This window comes from Pungitius pungitius, chromosome 18 (genome assembly GCF_949316345.1).
Source record: "Pungitius pungitius chromosome 18, fPunPun2.1, whole genome shotgun sequence".
Classification (NCBI taxonomy): domain Eukaryota; kingdom Metazoa; phylum Chordata; class Actinopteri; order Perciformes; family Gasterosteidae; genus Pungitius; species Pungitius pungitius.
Genome location: NC_084917.1, coordinates 14,890,300 through 14,908,771, shown reverse-complemented (window position 1 = coordinate 14,908,771; position 18,472 = coordinate 14,890,300). Strand labels below are relative to the sequence as shown.

At 44.3% G+C, this 18,472-nt stretch overlaps 3 protein-coding genes across 3 annotated transcripts in view; 1 reads left to right on the top strand and 2 right to left on the bottom strand.

Annotated features, from left to right (window-relative positions):
- The window catches only part of LOC119226304 (ras-specific guanine nucleotide-releasing factor RalGPS1-like), a 45,773-nt gene extending 42,250 nt beyond the window's left edge, over positions 1–3,523 (bottom strand). The window contains exon 1 of the mRNA XM_037484117.2: positions 3,147–3,523. The gene's annotated coding sequence lies outside the window, so the exon portion shown is untranslated. The remainder of the gene's footprint in view (positions 1–3,146) is intronic.
- Positions 3,524–4,713: 1,190 nt separating this feature from the next.
- LOC119226200 (sperm-associated antigen 16 protein) lies at positions 4,714–6,972 on the top strand. Its single transcript, XM_037483829.2, has 3 exons — positions 4,714–5,805; positions 6,100–6,201; positions 6,275–6,972. The coding sequence occupies exons 1-3, from the start codon at positions 4,840–4,842 to the stop codon at positions 6,929–6,931; spliced, it is 1,725 nt and encodes a 574-aa protein (XP_037339726.2). The 5' UTR covers positions 4,714–4,839; the 3' UTR covers positions 6,932–6,972.
- A 745-nt stretch (positions 6,973–7,717) lies between these two features.
- c18h18orf54 (chromosome 18 C18orf54 homolog) lies at positions 7,718–17,441 on the bottom strand. The gene is made up of 15 exons (XM_062558875.1): positions 17,098–17,441; positions 16,611–16,746; positions 16,165–16,321; positions 15,921–16,088; positions 15,684–15,825; positions 15,487–15,562; positions 15,197–15,395; positions 14,049–14,137; positions 13,389–13,485; positions 13,045–13,125; positions 12,344–12,434; positions 12,203–12,263; positions 11,925–12,101; positions 11,139–11,194; positions 7,718–10,978 (listed from the first exon to the last, which is right to left on the bottom strand). Exons 2-15 carry the CDS (start codon positions 16,743–16,745, stop codon positions 10,831–10,833), a joined length of 1,677 nt encoding a protein of 558 aa, XP_062414859.1. The 5' UTR covers position 16,746; positions 17,098–17,441; the 3' UTR covers positions 7,718–10,830.
- Between the last annotated feature and the right edge of the window lie 1,031 nt (positions 17,442–18,472).

The following is an 18,472-nucleotide window of genomic DNA, read 5'->3' as shown; positions in this document are numbered from 1 at the left end:
TAAACATAATCGAAGCACTTACAGCATTTTCATGAGGGATTTCACTCTTTGTGAGGCTTCGTTTTTGCCGCGTTCAACAATAACCTACGTGTCTGCGCCATAGACCACAACAACAATCTGTCACGCTATTGGCTGCCCTGATTGCTGCCCAATGGCGCTAGGAATATAAAAAAAATATTGTTATAAATATAAAACGTCACTAAAGACCTTTTCACAATCATTTTTAATGTTAAAAATAAATTCTTATAGGGGGTCCCTAATGACTTATAGGGGGTCCGGGACCCCCCCATACCCCCCTCATTTCGAACCCTGGTTACAACCAAGGAATGCAGAACGCCATCTCTGAACACACAACACGTTGAAGAAGATGAGAAGACCACAGAGGGGGACGCTCCTGTCAGCCAACAGGAAACAGACTACGATTCACACAGGCTCACCCAAACTGGACAAGAGAAGCATGAAGAAATGTTGCTGACCATGTCCATCCCTTCATGACCACCACGTACCATCTTCTGATAATGCACCATGTCACAAAGCTGACATCATCTGGTCCCTTGAACATGACGATGAGTTCACTGTCCTACAAAGGCCTCCAGTCTCCACATCTCTACCCAATAGAGCATCTTTGGGATGTGCTGGAAGGAGAGATTCACATCATAGATGTGAAGCCGACAAATCTGCAGCAACTGCGTGATGCTGTCATGTCACTATGGACCAACATCTGTGAGGAATGTTTCCTACACCTTGATGAAGGTATGCCACCAAGTGAGTGACACGCAAACTCCTCGGGAGTCACCTTCAGCACATCGAAGACCACGGCATCATAGCTCCACGCATGGTACATCCAGAGAGTCAGAGCTGCTGCTGGCCACACACACACACACACACAGGATTGGAAAATAAAATAATGGAAAGGGAACGTCTCTTTCCGTACATAAGGACATGCTTACCACTGAGGAATAATATACAAATCTATTGTCCCACAATGACAGGTCCAAAGAACCAACAGTAGATCGAGACAGATACATTTTGTACCGATTCAAAAATATAGAAGTAAAACACATGCTTGACTGCATCATGAGAGCCACTATCCCTAAATGGAAGTCCACACGCCAAATATAAAGGAATGCCATGTAAACTCCATCTCTAATACTCCACAAATCATTTTGGCTTCCCCTTCCTTTTCCTCCCACTGGCTTTTCTTGGCGGCTCTAAATAAATCCACAGAACAAGATGTCGAACGAAGAAAAACCACTCAAAAACTGTTGGTCTTGTGTGCAAATGTGGACACTTTGTTTAAACTGGCCATGCCATCCATTTCATTGTGCTATGAAATATGTATTTAAGGTGGGGGAAGTTATGCATTTACACAAAGACCCCCATCAGTGTCCAAGGTGAAGGATGCTACCCGGTTAGTGGCAAACAGGGTGGCTGGATTGGAATAGTCCTTTCTTCTATGATGGTTCTTAACTGAGAGAAATGAGCCACAATGATATCAGCTGTTTTCTTAGCATTCTCTAATGATAATAAAAGGAGCTTTATCAGGACTACGTCACTTAGTGTGGTCAGATTCCCTCCACACGCATCAATTCTCCTAACCATCTCTCCTTGACCCTGTGACGTTTTCCTCAGAGGTCAAAGATGTTAAGAGGTCCATTTTTTTACTTTTCAAATCTAGCCACTGTGTCTTTTTATTCACACCCTGCCTTAATAATGGGAGGATAACAGACATCTTGTGGTTTTTAAAAAGAAATTTCAGCATTCAAAGTGAATTTAAACTTGTCATGTTTCATGGGTAGCATCAGGTTGGTCAGGCATTACCAAATGTTTTACATTCAAAGCTTAAAGAGCTTTTTCCAAGTGTTACTGTATTACCTCCTTAACCTTAAAAAATATATGAAGGGATTCATCGTATTAAATGACTTACTATTGTGTTAAAACAACTTTCTATGAGGAATATTAAAATATCAGTTTTAGAAAGGCTAAATACCAAAACATTTGGATTGAAGCAGAATATTCTCTTGGATCAAAACATACAAGTTCTCAATTAATTTGACTGAAATATTTGCATAACACAAACTGGAAAGCCAACGCCTCCATACTATTTTAGCCTGTTAGCAACCGGTGCTGATGTTTCCTTCCCTGCCCCCCTCCACTCTGGCTGCACGAGGAGAACTGGATACCCAGCGATCTGCCACATGCAAGGGGCCTAGAGCCCAGAGGCATTCCTTTAACCCCGCCCCCAGGCCTCATACCTGCCTCAGGGATGACCCGAACCCATTTGATTAAGCCCCAGTAAGCACGTTGTAAGGGCTGCGGCAGTCTACTTAAAGTAAAAAGAAGGCGTATGTGACTTGGATCGCAGCCCCGCGCTCTTCCTGGGGGCTTGTTGTGGAGAGGCTGACCTTCGGAGGACATCGATGATAATGATACAATTTTTGCTGAATTAAATTTAGTCAGAATTCTTCTGCGGCAGGAAACGCTGATTAGTGTTGCAATATGTAACTGTTAGATAGGGAGTTGCGAGGCAGAAGGAATCGGTATGCAACAAAATAAAAAAGCAGCGCAGCATTGAAACGTAAAAAATGTGAATGTTATGAGAGAAGCTTGGGGACATTAGATATGCGTGCATCAACAGCAGATAGTAGACCATTCAGACATATTTTGTCAATATAACATTTCGTTCAATCATACCGTGGAGGTTGCTTTTGGTTACGCTACTTGGTAGATGTAAATGAATTGACACCATGTCTAATCTGCAGTCACTCAGGATGACTATTATTGATTACTGTGAGTGAAACGGACAGTTGTCTCCCATGTTTTGGTGGGGGTAGTGTGTGTGTATGGGGGGGCTGGGGGTGAAGAGTGGGAGGGTCACATCCTGCATACGGCCCGGTAAATAGCTGGAGCGGGCACTGATCCAAACACAAACATGTTGTGACAACCGCGCCACGATTCGTGTCAAGTCTCGCAGTCAGACTTACGCGCACACTTAGCCTTAACACGTACAACTAGAATCACGGTGCATCAGTCCGTACACTGTGTCCCGTCACGACGCCATGCAGCCCCCATGAAGCCCCCCCTCCCCGACCCCTTCCAGCCCGGCCTGCTGCCGTCGGACAGAGCTACAGCGCTGCGTTACCTACCGTTACCCCGGAGTCCCACGCTGCTGCTGCTGCTTGGTTAAAAAACACGACCAGACGAGTCCGCGTGACGAGGAGTCCGGTCCCGGTGGTTGATCGAGCGCGAGCTGTGTTCTCCCCAGCAGGTTTCCCGCGGGGGGGCTACTCCTCCTTTTTGAGTCGAACGTGAAGCCAAGGTCGTAACGTCTGGTCCGCAGGGTCCACGAGCCGTGCGGGATACATTAGCCGAAATCATACAAACATGGCTGTGACGTGCCAAATTATCTGTAGTCGTGGGGGGGGGGGAGGATAAGTGAAAATGAATAAATAGCGACAGCAGGAAGTGACAGGTACGCCGCACTTATCTTGACAGTCAGGTGTATTGCCTAATCATCCGATGGGCTCCACGGAGAGCTCCCGCCTCTGCGTAACAGCAGGCGAATCGGCGCGCGCCTCTGAGCGCCAATCAGAGCGCAGTTGTGAGCTAGCGTCCTTCAGACGCAGGTGCATCGGTGACGCCTTCACGAACTGTCCTTTGGCTCGTACATCACGGGTCCTCTTTGGTGCGTTCCTGAAGATACTAAAGCGATGCGATGTATGTAAACGTTTCGCTGTATTTTGGCACATTCACTTAATAATGTTTCACGCAAATCCTTTTTTTTCAATCTGAAATTAAACTGGATTAATGTTGTGCTCCATCATCTCTTACTGTAATATTGCTGTTGATTTTGTAGAAAATGGTAAGTTATATAGGCCTACTTTAAAACTATACTTGTTAAATTATAACTATGAACTCATACTCGAACATATTTATGTGAATCGAATCTGATGGTGACTGAATTATTTGTTGTTAGTTTTTATCCTGAAATGGTTAAAGAGAATCCCTTTTCTACAAATGAAAGTGAAAATAGTCCGTGGTGCATTTAATGATCGATGAGTTACAGTAAATCACAGAAATGATTAGCTTTGGAGACTAGATGACACACCGGTGACAGAATATGTCTATAAACACAACATAGAATGATTACTTTTCGTATTTTGGCCTTAGTGTTAGTGTCGACACCTTCTCACTTTTTGATAAATGAGATTTTAATACTGAAGATCTTTTGTGAAATGATCAATTAAAACTCTTTAAAAGGAAAGTGATAATATAATATTTTCTGTAGTGTATTGGAGTTGTCATCTGATTCATGTATTTATTGAAAGTTTCCTATTGAGAATAACCATTCAAAGTAATTGATTGGTATATGACGTTTGAAAAATGCTTTAAAAAAATAAAAATATGTCATTTTTTAGCTAAATTTCTTTGAGGATTTGTGAGACTGTAAAAAAGTAATCTGCAGACAGAGTGCAACCAAAACATGTATCAGACATTTAATCGGTATACTGTTGTTGGATATCTGTTGTTCAACGTTACTGTTAGTTATGATTCCAATATGAATGAATAAATAAAATAAACTTTTGAAAATACAAAGTGCTTTAATCTCAATTTAAAGCTTAATGAGAAAATAAAAACATTTCAATGAAGACATGCGAAAGAGTACAGTCCAATTCCATATTTATACCACATACATATACATTAATATATATAAAAAAGAAATTAAAAAAACCTAGTAAAGAATGTTGCAGAGTTGCTATGGCGGCGTAGGTAAACAAGCGACAAGGCAGGCTGTCACCGTGACAACGGGTACACAAGGAGCTAGAAGGCAGGGAGAAAATGAATGAAAGAGCAGAGTGGAGAGAGAAAATGAAAGAAAGAGCAGACGAGGGAAACAAGGAGGTTTCCTCAGAGGAGGAGGAGAGGATTGTTGAGGAGGAATGTGAAGAGGAGATGAGGGAGGCTGCCCTTTCCGCAATTTCCATAAGGACACCTACCCCGTCCAAACAGATTGTCCCCAAAACCCCGGAGGCAGTGGATGACTTCCTGAGGAACTTTCTGCGAAGGGCCGGTCTGAACCAAACTCTGAATGTCTTTGAGCCTGAATGGTACGGATCAGCTCAAAAGCTCCTGAGCGAAACTCTAAGGACGTCATGGACAGGCGTCTTCATTCCTGATGCTCTCACACACAGGCAGCTCCTCCAGAGGGAGCTGGAGACGGTACGCATGGAGACAGACCGCCTCAGACGGGACGTGCTGGTTGCGGGGGAGAGCCTGGTGAGGACACAGAGGGAGAGGGACTTCCACCGGCTACAGCACCGGCGGGTCGCTGAGGAGAAAAACAGGCTCATCAAGGACTTCAAACAGCTGAAGAAACACCTGGAGTCCTACGAGCCGGTGCTCAGGCAGCTGGAGGACAAATATCAAGCAGCCCTGAGGGAGAAATCGCTCATCACTTTGGAAAAGGACAGAGTTCGAAACGCCACCGACGCAAGACTGAATGAGGAGAAATCCCAAAACCTGAAAGAGAGCAGCATCAAAAGGAGCGACGGCGGTAATACATCACCAACCAAAACCAGACATCCAAAGGACACAGAGTTTCCTGTCCGCAGCAGGCTGGTGAACCCCCCTCTGGCTCAGGGGACATTTAACAAATGGAAAAGCACCTTCAGCCTGTCCTTCTCCTTCGGAGCCCACAAACTTCCTATCAGCTGCATTGACCTTCATCCACAAAAACTGATCCTCGCCACCGCCAGTGATGACCGCAGCTGGAGGCTGTGGGAGCTGCTACCCAACGAAGAGAAGGTGAGATTACATATGAGATTACATCAAATTAGATGAAATCAAGAAGAAGATTATATACAATATAAGATGAGATGACACGTGCTGAGATCAAATCAGATAAGACACAATAACTACTTTCATGTCATTTGTTCTACTTAATTGCCTATCTTGATATAAAGCCTAAAATAAGTTCTGAGACATTTTACAAGACTGGATGAGAAAAAACGAGTAAAAAGAAGAGGAGGATTGAGGAGAGAACGTAATGAGAGGAATTCTGTCAAGGTGAGATACCTGAAATGTAGTGTGTGTTGTCAGGTTGGCCAGATGCTGACGGGTGAGGGTCATTCCGATTGGCTGTCTGGCTGCTGCTTTCACCCTGATGGAGCTAAACTGGCAACGACCAGTGGAGACTGTACGGTGAGCTTCTCTTGATGTAGGGGTGGGGGACACGTTAGAGGACAACCCAACACAGTCTTCGCTCCGCCTGCAGGTGCGGCTCTGGGATTTCTCCCTCGGCCGCTGTGTGCTGCCGCTGGCCGGTCACAGTCAGCCCACCTGGGGCTGCTCCTTCCACTGCTGCGGCCACTTCCTGGCCTCCTGCTCCGCCGACCGAACCGCCAAGGTGTGGGACCTGAACAGCCAGCGGTGCAGGCTCACGCTGCGTCGCCACACCGCCTCCGTCAACAGCGTCTGCTTCCTGCCCCTCTCCAACCTGCTCCTCACGGCCTCGGCTGACAAGACCCTCGCCACGTGGGACGCCCGGCTGGGCGTTTGCACTGCCAGCTTCGATGGACACCAGCACCCGTGCAACCACGCCGCCTTCAGCCCAGCGGCCGACGCCGTGGTGGCGTCCTGCGACACACGGGGCATCGTCCACCTGTGGGACGTCAGGAAACCTGCGTTTCCGACGGCAACGGTTGATGCCGGGCCACTGGCCGCCAACCAGGTGGCGTTCAGCCCGTCAGGGAAGACGCTGGCCGTCGCCGGCTCCGACGGTGTGGTCAGGGTGGTGCAGGTGGATAACGGCGTGACAAGTAGCCTGTCGGGATCTGGCGATGGCGTGCAGAGCGTGACGTTCGACCACGAGGGAGAGACCGTGATGTCAGCGGGGAGAGACGGGGTGATCAGCGTTTGGGCGGGAAAGTGAGACCAGCTGTTTATGCTTTGGATGACGTTCAGTTTCCCATCCAAAGCAAAAAATATTTGATAGCATTTATTTATATGGAAAAATAAATAATTTCGAAAGAATGTGTAATATGAAAACCTTATGAAATAGAAGACCAGATTCCTGAATGTTAAAGGCCATCTTCAGCAGCTGTATTAGATATTTGACTTTATTATCATTTAAATTAGGAAGCAAAAATAAACCAGATTGAGAATCTGATTAGGCAGTGGTGGATGTTTTTCTGGTAGGGCCAGCCAATCAGTTTCAGTAAACATCCCAGTATGATTCAATGTAAAATAGGGTATCATATTACTCTGTATTTATTCCAACAGTTTAACTTAATAAGAACACCTTATTCAAACAATTCAGTCTATCAATCAATGTCCTTGATCCCAGATGGTGGAATGAGCTCTCTGATGACATCAGGACTGCAGAGAGCCTCTACATCTTCTGTCGAAAACTCAAGACACACCTCTTTAGACTATAGCTTGACTAAAACACTAGCAAACCGTAGCACTAACAAATGGTAGCACTTAAAATGGCACTTTTCTATAACATGTTTTGAAACTACTTATTTGATGAAATTTGTACTTTTTTGTTACTTGTTCTTCTGAGTTTGTATCTCAATTATATATATATATATATATATATATATATATATATATATATATATATATATAAAACAATTCAGAATATGATATAGCTATCATATCATAATATCCAATATAAATATTATATAATGAATATACTGCAATATAATTATATTCATATAAAATCTATTATAACAGAAACACCCGATCAGTGTATTGAGAAAAGACCAACTCAAAAGCCCCACTAAACTTCACATAATTAATTATTTTGGATAAAATGTGCCTGTTTTCATCCTCGTCCTGGTTGTGCGTCCTCACCGTAGTCCTGTGTGCGTCGCAGCTGGGTAGCATGTTAACTTTAACACGACGACATACTGTATATTCTCCGTTAGCATGTAGCTAACTAGCTAGCTAAACACCCCAGCTGTAGAAGTCTCTACAGAAGCATGTTTGGGTTGGGTCTTCTTGGAAGGACACTGCCGGAGGTCGCTCTTGTTGTGTTGTTAAACAGCGCGTCTGAGACTCATCCTGACCTAGTTTTTTTTAGGGCGCTGGAATTCTAATGTGACTCATTAACTTGATCAGTGATTGGCTAAGTGCTTCTTAGACCAGCCGCGTCGTCCTGAGCCCAGCTGAGACATGCAGACAAGCGGAGAGGACGTGCAGGAAAAGCATATATTTTTCGCAGATATCTTAATTTACAAATATATAATCCACGTTTCAAAAACACAAATACCCATTATATTCACTATTTGTAAAATGTATTTTTTTTAAATTCTGTTGTTCATGGTGGGGCCACGCCCCATTGCCCCCAATGGACCAGCCGCCATGATTAGAAGTTGGCACTAACAGTGATACCCTGTTGTCTTGAGGCTAGGTGCCCAGCTCCTGTCGACATAAGCAGCTTTTAAAGGAATTTTTCTTTTCTTGTTTTTCTTTTTGGCTCCATTCTGTGTTTGTTACAAACAGAATCACGCTTCCACCATGTATACTCAGTCACTTAATTTAGGTAACCACAATCAGATATAACCACCTTTAGATATAACCACCATCAGATGTAACCACAATCAGATATAACTACAATCAGATGTAACCACAATCAGATATAACCACCATCAGATGTAACCACAATCAGATGTAACCACAATCAGATATAACCACCATTAGATATAACCACAATCAGATATAACCACCATTAGATATAACCACAATCAGATATAACCACCATCAGATGTAACTACAATCAGATGTAACCACAATCAGATGTAACCACCATCAGATATAACTACAATCAGATGTAACCACAATCAGATATAACCACCATCAGATATAACCACCATCAGATGTAACCACCATCAGATATGACCACCATCAGATATAACTACAATCAGATATAACTACAATCAGATGTAACCACAATCAGATGTAACCACCATCAGATATAACCACCATCAGATATAACTACAATCAGATGTAACCACAATCAGATGTAACCACCATCAGATGTAACCACCATCAGATGTAACTACAATCAGATGTAACCACAATCAGATGTAACTACAATCAGATGTAACCACAATCAGATGTAACCACCATCAGATGTAACCACCATCAGATGTAACTACAATCAGATGTAACCACAATCAGATATAACCACCATCAGATATAACTACAATCAGATGTAACCACAATCAGATGTAACCACCATCAGATGTAACCACCATCAGATGTAACTACAATCAGATGTAACCACAATCAGATATAACCACCATCAGATGTAACCACCATCAGATGTAACCACCATCAGATATAACCACCATCAGATGTAACCACCATCAGATATGACCACCATCAGATGTAACCACTATCAGATATAACTACCATCAGATATGACCACCATCAGATATAACCACCATCAGATATGGTATGAATAAGTGAAAACTGAAAGCTCTGACTCGCATCCTACTTTTTAATACTGTGGGAACCACAAGTAACCCAGCATCTATGGAGCACAGCTCTCTAGTAGAGCAATAAGGTACTAAAAGCACCCTGAGATACAACTGTACTTCACCAGCTGGCACCTTGTTGGGGAGTAGAAGTCGTTTCTATTCTTGATTTAACAGGGAGCCAGTGCAGATAAGCTAATGAGATGAGAAAAATGCCTGTGAATAGAACCAGTTTTTCAGGCTTTAAAATGAGGACGCAGCATTATTTCTATTGTACAGTGGCGACTTAAAACATCCTGGACTCTTCATCATCAACATTCATCAGATTAAGTCTGGACCAAAGGGTCATCTCTACTCTGCCCTATTTTTTGTTAATAGGAAATATAATGCAAATTCTATTTTTACAAAATGCCCACTTGCAAATTTCAATCTAACCAAATGTTTTAAATATAAATAATGAATACAATTTTGAACACATCAATTATGTATTAAGAAACTTTGCCTGAATAAATAATGGTGCATCTTTACAGAGGAAAACCTTTCATCTCATTTAGATCACAACAACCTTATTGTCGAGGTTTAGCTTCTGACGTTTAGCATTTAGCATTATACTTTTAACATTTAGCTTTCTAATATGGCATTGTGAGCATTACAATGTTAAAAAGCTATTAAATGGCTCTATTTACAGTTGACATTAGTATTTTAACATTCTGAAGTCTATCAAGTTTAATGTTATGTTTAATATTTTGCATGCTAACACTTTAAATGCTTTCAGCCAGCATTGTGAAGCAGTTTTCTGAGTTTTACTGCTAGCCAAGCTATTAATAGATAGATTTACCATTTACATGAAATCATCAGTGCAATAACAAACAACATAATATCCCTTAAGAAAATCCTCTGGTTTTCTGTCTTCCACAGGATGAGGTGAGAAGAAGGACAACAGTGCAGACAAACTTGACCTCGACATTAGCATAAAGACTGGAAGCGGGGCACTAGGTCCATAAAAAGTGCACAAATAACATGAATGTAAAAGAGTTCTTAAAGATCACTCTCCTTTAATGTAACACTTCTTAACCCTTTTTATGGATTTCCCCAAGCCTGGTTTGGCCTCTGCATTGTGTAACAAATAAGATTTACCTTTTTCTTGTCTTTCGTATCTTGAGTTGAACCACAATCATCTAATGTATTCTGCTAAATATCTCAGGACATGGTAACAAGATGAAGGACGTGGAAACAAGAAGACATGCTAACATGGTACCAAGAGGACAGGGTGCAGGAACAAGCGAGGACACAAAGAACCCTGGGTGACGGAGACAGAATGTCCCTTGCTATGGTCGACAGTCCGTTAGCTTGAGCAGGGTTTCTGCTGAGTGATGAGTCTGTCAGCTGAAGAAGAAGAGTAGCGTCCTTCATCTTCGTCCCTCTCCTCCTCGGCGTGTTTCTCTCGGGGTTCTTCCACCAGCACCTTCAGGCGGCTCAGGTGATGCATAGCTCTGAGGAGGGAATAGTGCTCTCCACTCATGACTGGGTTTGTGTGGACAGTTTTGTTACACACCACATCTTCATGTCAGGCCTCATGAGAGCATAGCGCATCATCTGGACGCTATACAGCACTTAATCTTCAAAGAAGCACAGTCATTCAGGACCAATTACCTCTGTAGGGACGGACCACCAGGAAAACTCTCCAGCTGCGCTTCACCTTCAAGCCTCTGGAACACAAACAGGGGTCCATGTGACTCCTTAACGTCGACACATGTGACAATACAAGGTTACACTGTCCCATGACTGACGCTACAACGCATGCTGGACTACGAAGAGCTGCAGTCCCTTGTGAGGGTCACAAGCAACACAAACAACAAGAAAATAAACAGAGCCCTCCTGTCCTGTACACCCCATGTTAGTTTGTAATGTTTCCATTTCTCCTTTGTAGAAGTTAACAAGAAGGCATGACAGCTTAGCCACCTTCCTTACAAATACAGCTGTTAATGTTTTTTGTTGATCGGGATACACATGTGTGAGGACCATGTCAGGTTGTGGATTCTTGGGCACTTAAAATAGTTAACTGGCTTCGTTAATGTAGACATGAGGGGTGTGAGCCAAGGTCAACAATCAGCTCCTTGGTTTTACTGATGGTTGATCAGCAGTTTGCTCTCACAGCCCAGCTGTTTCTTTGAAGAACGATCATATAGTTTACAATGTTTGATGATTGTCTATTGCCTCGTCTGTGGGACTGTTGGCTCCGTATGAGTGAGGTTTGTTCTCAGGATGTGCTCAATAACTCAAGAACTGTGAATGATTAATTGGATGAGAAGGACCATATTTAGCTTTACATTTTTACTCTGCAACACAAGCTACACATTATCATCAACACGTCTGAAGCACCCTGCTGCTTTATAGAACTCTTCTGTGTGGGCTGCTGGGGGCTGAGAGGGCTCCCACCTGCTTCACTGGAGCCTCCTCCGTCTGCAGCCCGACAGAGGGCGTCGGGGGGGGCGGGACCTGTTGTCGCTGAAGCTCCGCCTCCACCGCCTGCAGTCTGAACAGCATCTGTTTCAGAGCCTCCACAGGACCTGGCTGCTTGAGGATAACGTTACTATGGAGACCGGAGATCTCTTCCTGGGGGGGGGGGGGGCAGAAGGGGTGATCATTTGCGCTTGGAGCAGAATGAGTGTGACTGTTTGTGCAGTTAAATGCAGGTTAAACGTGAAGTGGCATACCTGAGCTCCTCTGTGGGTCTTTAGCTCCTCTGTCAAGCTCCCTGATGGAGGCGCCTGGTCCCTGCAGGTACAACAAACGCCCCCCCATCACTCAGTGTGCTGCCTATTCGGGACAGCTAAGAACAAATGGAGAACTCTTACCAAGCAAAGGGGTGGCGGCGTGAGGGAGAACAGAGCAGCAGCTCCTCAGTGTTCACCTGACTGACAGCTTCAGCACAATCAGTAGGACCGACTACAACAACAACAATGACAGAGTTGTTCAAAAAGGAAAAAGCAGTGTGGACAACATACATGATCAACCTCTTTGATGCAGTGATCCCCATACAAGATAAAGATAAAGATGTCACCCTGTCTTTTACTGTAAATGTCCCATCAGAACAAGACACAACAGACTGGTCTGTGTGTGTGTGTGTATCCTGCTCTCAGCTGCTTCACACTAATGCAACGTTCACATTAGTTTATACACCCTAATGCTGAGTGACTACTTCCTAAAATCAGAACCTTTTGCATTGAGGACGAGTACTGCACAGTTTAAGTGGAGGCGTCGTGAAGGCAAACATACTAAACATATATAGTTAGCTAGGTCCTCCTGGAGAGAAGGTTATTACTGTGAAGCAGCAGTTAACTTGTGTGTGCTGGTCCTCAATGGTACTTATTGTTGTTTATGTTTTAGGAACTGTTGTTTTAATTTGGTTTTAATCCAACACTGGATCCTTAATCCTCAGATTAAAACTTTAGAAACAAAAACTAAACCGTCACACTGTACTGAGCAACAACCCGTTTATGTTATCTGAGCGCTGTGAATTCAGTGCCGACTAAACAGGGGGAGAACCCGGGCTGACCTGGTTCTGCTTCTCTAGATCTGTGAGACAGACGGTCCAACACCTGATCGGCCTTCTGGATCAGAGACTCCATCCTGTTGTCTGACAGGTCACAAACAGCAGCATTGGTTTGGAACACAGTTTGTGAAAAAGGGGGTACTTGTACCACCAGGTGTACTTTGGAGTACTGCAAGAGTCAACATTTAAAGAATAGCAGTCATGGGTTCCCTCAAATAAATGTTATATAAAATCATTTTTGATTGTTTCTTCATAAAACAATCCTCACTGGGAAAGAAATGACTTCAAAAGGTGGCACATTGTTGAAATAAGGGTTGAGAAACACAGTTAACAATTTGTCTGGTTACCTCTGAAGAGCGTTTCCATGACGTCAGAGCTGTGTCTCCCTGCAGCCAGGAGAGGAATCTGTTCAGCAAACTGAAGCCGGAGATCTCTGAGAGACAGCTGGTTGGTAACACAGACACAAACACACACATTGTCAGTAACATTACATGGCATGGACCATTCTGCCATCCTTTATTTATATATGTGTGTAGCCCAAGTAAAAAACATGCATCAATCCAGATTGATAGTTTGATTCAATAAGTAAATAATAAAATAAAACATTTACTAAAAGGTAAGGTTGAACTGCATATTTTCTTTGTGTGTCATAAAATGTCCATGGATAGGAATGCTAAAGGTGCATCAGTGTTTTTTATGTTTCTTTTCTGATAGGAGCAGTTCATTTGATTAAAAGGTTTCTGTTGGTGGAGGTGTATGTGGTCACGTGACTGGGCTAACAGGGCCCGGGAGAAACAGAGGGAAAAAGCCTGTTTGGTCCAGTGGTAGGGGAAGTGTAACTGTGAGGTACTCATTTTCTGTATTGATCCAAGGCTTCAAAAATAGAGCTAATTAGAACACAATGGAATAAACGTTAAGCAAAGCACTCAGGGTCCTATCTACTCAATCAGATAGTAGACAGGCTACATATGTATCAGACATTGTAATGAAACATTTGATCATCTCACCTGATTGGTCGTTTGGTCGGGCTCTGCTTCCTCCAGGTCCGCTACCCAGGACGGAGCTCTGTTTCTGGGAGCTCCGGGCAGAAGAACATCTGGGCCAGCCACACCAAAAAACATGATTATGTGACAATTTCAGATCAGGCACCATTTCATCATTTTCATCATCTGTTTTTCTGAATATTAAGAGATTGATATAAATCTGCAGTTTTTCTAAATATCTTAAATTCCAGAGAGCAGCTCTCATTTAACAAACCATTTAGTTTATTATTTCAGTTTAAAACACTGATGCTTGTGTCTGTAAGTACATTCGAGGATACTGGTATTAGTTTGTGGTCCTTGCAAACCCTCCTCAGGGGTTTGAAGTCTGTTCTGATCTGCTGGTCTATGTGGCATCCAGTTCACATAAAAAATGTACTAAACATTTCCAGGATAATCATCTCTCTAATATATTTCTAACAAAGGTAAAAGGAATTCTTCCTTCCCTAATGTTCACATTAATAAAACCATTAATATAGCTGCCTCTCATTTATAGTCCACAAGCCTCAAATGTAGTAAATCATATGTGATGCAGCTGGGTAGGTTATCAACCTAAGGTCCACGATTGGCTAAAAACACTTTGTTTTCAGGTGACTTGAATATAAATGAGGATCTTTCAAAAAAGGTCTTCAATGTGCACTTGATAGCTACACAAATTACTGAACTGAAAGAATGAGTCTAGGGCGGTTTGCCTTACAAAAAATGTACGTATTTTCAAGAATAAAAGATTAGAATTTGACTCGTTCAACTCTTGCTGCTGTGGTCATTTTGAACAACCGCAACAAAAATGTTTCTTTAAATTGTATCTCCTGTCACTGCACTTATTTAAACAAAAATGAATATAGAGGAAATACAGCAGTGTGATGTGGGGTTATCAGAGTTGTGTTGTGCTGCTGCCACCTGCTGGACACATACAGATAAAACATGCAATACAAGAATATAAAGCATTAAGAATGAAAGAAATACAATTGTGTTTAAAAGCTCTCATACTGTCGTATTCGTACTTCTTGCTGATTAAGACCTTGCAGTGATTGTGTAGTGGAAAGTTCAGTTACACGCAGGGACATGCAATATGTGTTATGGGGCGATGTGGGTGCCAGGGAGGGGGGCTTTACCGTGGTCATCCCACAGCTGCTCTGAGGGCGGGGGGGTCTCACTGAGGTCACAGCGTTGGATCCAGGCCGGGTACTTCAGATCCGGAACGCTGGTGATCCCAGAGCAGTTCATGTCAGTCTTGTTACTGGTGAGCCAGCGAGGGAAGTGGAGGGAGGAAGAAGGCTCCGCCCACTCTGACCCTGCTGCTCTGTGTGCAGACTGCAGCAGACAGAAACAGGGACCAAAGACATTCAGAGTCGTACTCAGAATTAAATCCAAAAGCTCAAATAAACATGTGACTGATAGTCACCCCAGGGCAGCTGACTGAGGAAACGTCAACTTCAAAATGTGGATTCAACATGGCCGCCGCCGGTCTCTCTCTGCACCTGGAGAAGAGGAGAGTGGAGTAATGAAGGGGTCATATGTGAGGGCGACCTTTCACAGGTCAGAACCGATCTCTTTTAGAATACTTCCCAAATAAGAACTATTAGTGGCAGCAGCTTGAACCTGGAGGTCCTGGTTGGATGAAGGTGGTGGTGGTGGTTCATCTGGGGGGTGCCGTGGCTGCTGCGGAGTCTGTCAGAGGTTCTGTGTGCCGGTCTGGAGGAGGAGAAGCTGGGGTCTGAGGATCCAGACTGGGACAGGAGACCTGAATCAGCAGACCAAACGTGTCATAAGAACCGAGACTCACAGACAGCACATTACATTTGATGAAGGCAGGGCGCGGATGGTGCGTTCAGAGACCTTGGATGAAGGCGGAGGTGTGAGTGACGGGCATCGAGCCGTCGTAAGGGATGGACAGCAGCTCGTCTGTCGTCATGGAAAGTCTGTCTCGGTTGCCACGGTGATGGAGAGAGCTGACGGGGAGGTTAAGGAAGTCCAGCTCCCTGTCGGTCAAGCGCTCCCTGAGAACTATAATAAAATACCACATGGTACATACAAACGGTCCTAAAACAACAATGGCTCCCTGAGGAGTGTGGTGACCCACCGTCTCTGTTTCGGAGAGTGCTCAATCTGGCTCTGCTGTCAGTGGGGAGCGGACTGCGAGGGAGAAGAGGCCTCCTGGTCAACGCCACGCCGCCCTGCCGACTCATCTCATAGTCTGTGATGTAGGCGTCCAAGGCTGCCGAGGCTGAGATATAGTTCTGCAATCAGCCAATGATGAAGCCTGAGTGATGTATTAAACTTTTCCGCTTGGACGTATTTTCAGCAAACAGCTTGACTGAAGTTATTCCACTGAAATCCTTTAGAGGTTACCAGATGTTTAATCGTAACACCATCATTTGAGCTTTAAAATGACCATTCTGTATTTGAAACCGTGTGCAGAGCTTCCATCTACGAGGTACTGATGAGCTGTGAGGTATTAGCTTTCAAGTGCACAGCACAGAGGATCCACACGGTCACTGTGGGAGGAACAGGAGGAGCTCGGCCCACCTGCTCTCTGTATCTGAAGGTGGAGTCGTGTTGGGGAGCCAGCAGGCCGCTCCTCAGGTGACCCGAGCTGGACAGCAGGGAGGTCACCGTGGACTCAGGGGACACACAGTCTGCGACCAAGCCGCTGGCCTCCATGCTGACAAAAACAACCCAAAGCACATGTAAACTAAAGAGGAACACATGGCGGGACGTGGGGAGGAAGGTGTTGCCAAGTCACTTAAAACACAACAAGTTACAAGTAAACAAAATACGAATCACAAACATAACGTGCATTCATAAAACAGCAACGAATGTTTCAAAAGTTCACGTTAGTAAGCTAAGTCAGGCCAATTAACGTTAACTAGAGTTAATGTTGACTAACGTTATTATAGAAATAGCATTTAACGTTACATGCATCTGACATTCAAAATAAACTTAGCAGGACGCCGGGTGTAATAACATGAATCCATGTTCCAAGGTGGTAATACATGTATAATAATACATTTACATTTCCCTCCGGAATGTGTGTGATGGTCCAGGCCGGTCGTCTCCATCCACGGACCGAAGTCCACTACAGAACACTGGAGGCTTGCGGCTAAAGCTAACTCCGTTAGCTTAGCTGGTGTGGAATCAGTTTAGTTCAGAGACGTTACGACCCGGCGCCATTCTGGAAGGCTGTGAGTGGACTTTTCCAGTTATCCGCGGAGACACGCGCGACACAGCGGTCACCAGCCCGTGGCGTTACTGCGATGGACTTTCGGCTTCTTCAGGAACTTTGGAAGCATCTCGAGCTCCACTGGACCAAACCTCCTGTTGACGGACACTTCCGCCCCCTACAGGCCGGGGCCTGCTCCAGCACACGAGTCTCTATGAGAGGAAACGAAAGTGCGGAGAAATCCAATGTGGTGTAAACGAGTCACCCGGAAAAAAACGATTAGGACAAACATCACAAACGAATGATGTGTCCAGATGTTTTTAACCTTAAACCTAAACGGTTAGATCTGTAGGCCAGGGTCTATGCCATTGACCCACAGACCCCCTCTTCTTGTAGAGAAGTGTGCATGTATATATATATATTGCTTACTTTATATTGTTTACTTGTGCTTTTGTAAGAAAGGGCTTCCCTCAGCGACTCTAAATCAAAACACAGGAAAGCTTGGACATAACCTCCCGTTTCAGAGTTATTTCCCACAACCCAAGAAAACATGGTGACACTACATATTTATGAATGCTCCATCTTCTTCTTCGATGTGATGGCAGTTGACATCAGTAATGTTACTGCCTCCTCATACTTCTTCTTAAGAGTCATGTAATAAGTCCAGGGGCCACGCTCTCTCATTTCTACTGACCCTGTTTCAGGCTGTAGGCTCACGCTACGGACCACCGGGATGGAAATTGTAACATTTTGGTTACTTAAAAAATGATTAAGCATTTGGTTTTACTTAGCTCCACCCTGTCATGTTACTTCCGGGGTCATAGGCCCCTGTTGTGCAGGGGGAGGGGGACCTGGGGATCGGAGGCTGGTGGATGGGGTCATGGGGGATGGTGTCACGACTGCCCCATTGTCTTTCAAAGCGACTGCAAAACCCGTCCAGCTCGTTTGCCAGGCGGTCATTCTTGGAGTGGGGGGGGGGCTTTAGTGTTGGGGATCTATCGGAGGCCTCTGAAGGTAGAAGCAGAATCACTTGCTGAAAGCTGGTATTGGTGTTTCTTCGGTCACTGTCATCCTTGTGCTGACTCCCAAAGGCCAGTTCTTTGTGGAACCACAGCTGTCCCTGGTGCTTGTTCTTCACCGTAGCAGGCTGCACCTCGTACTCATCCTAACTGTTGGTAATAGTGATGAAAACATCCCAGTCTGGAAAGTATGAGCGCTTCCCAAGATC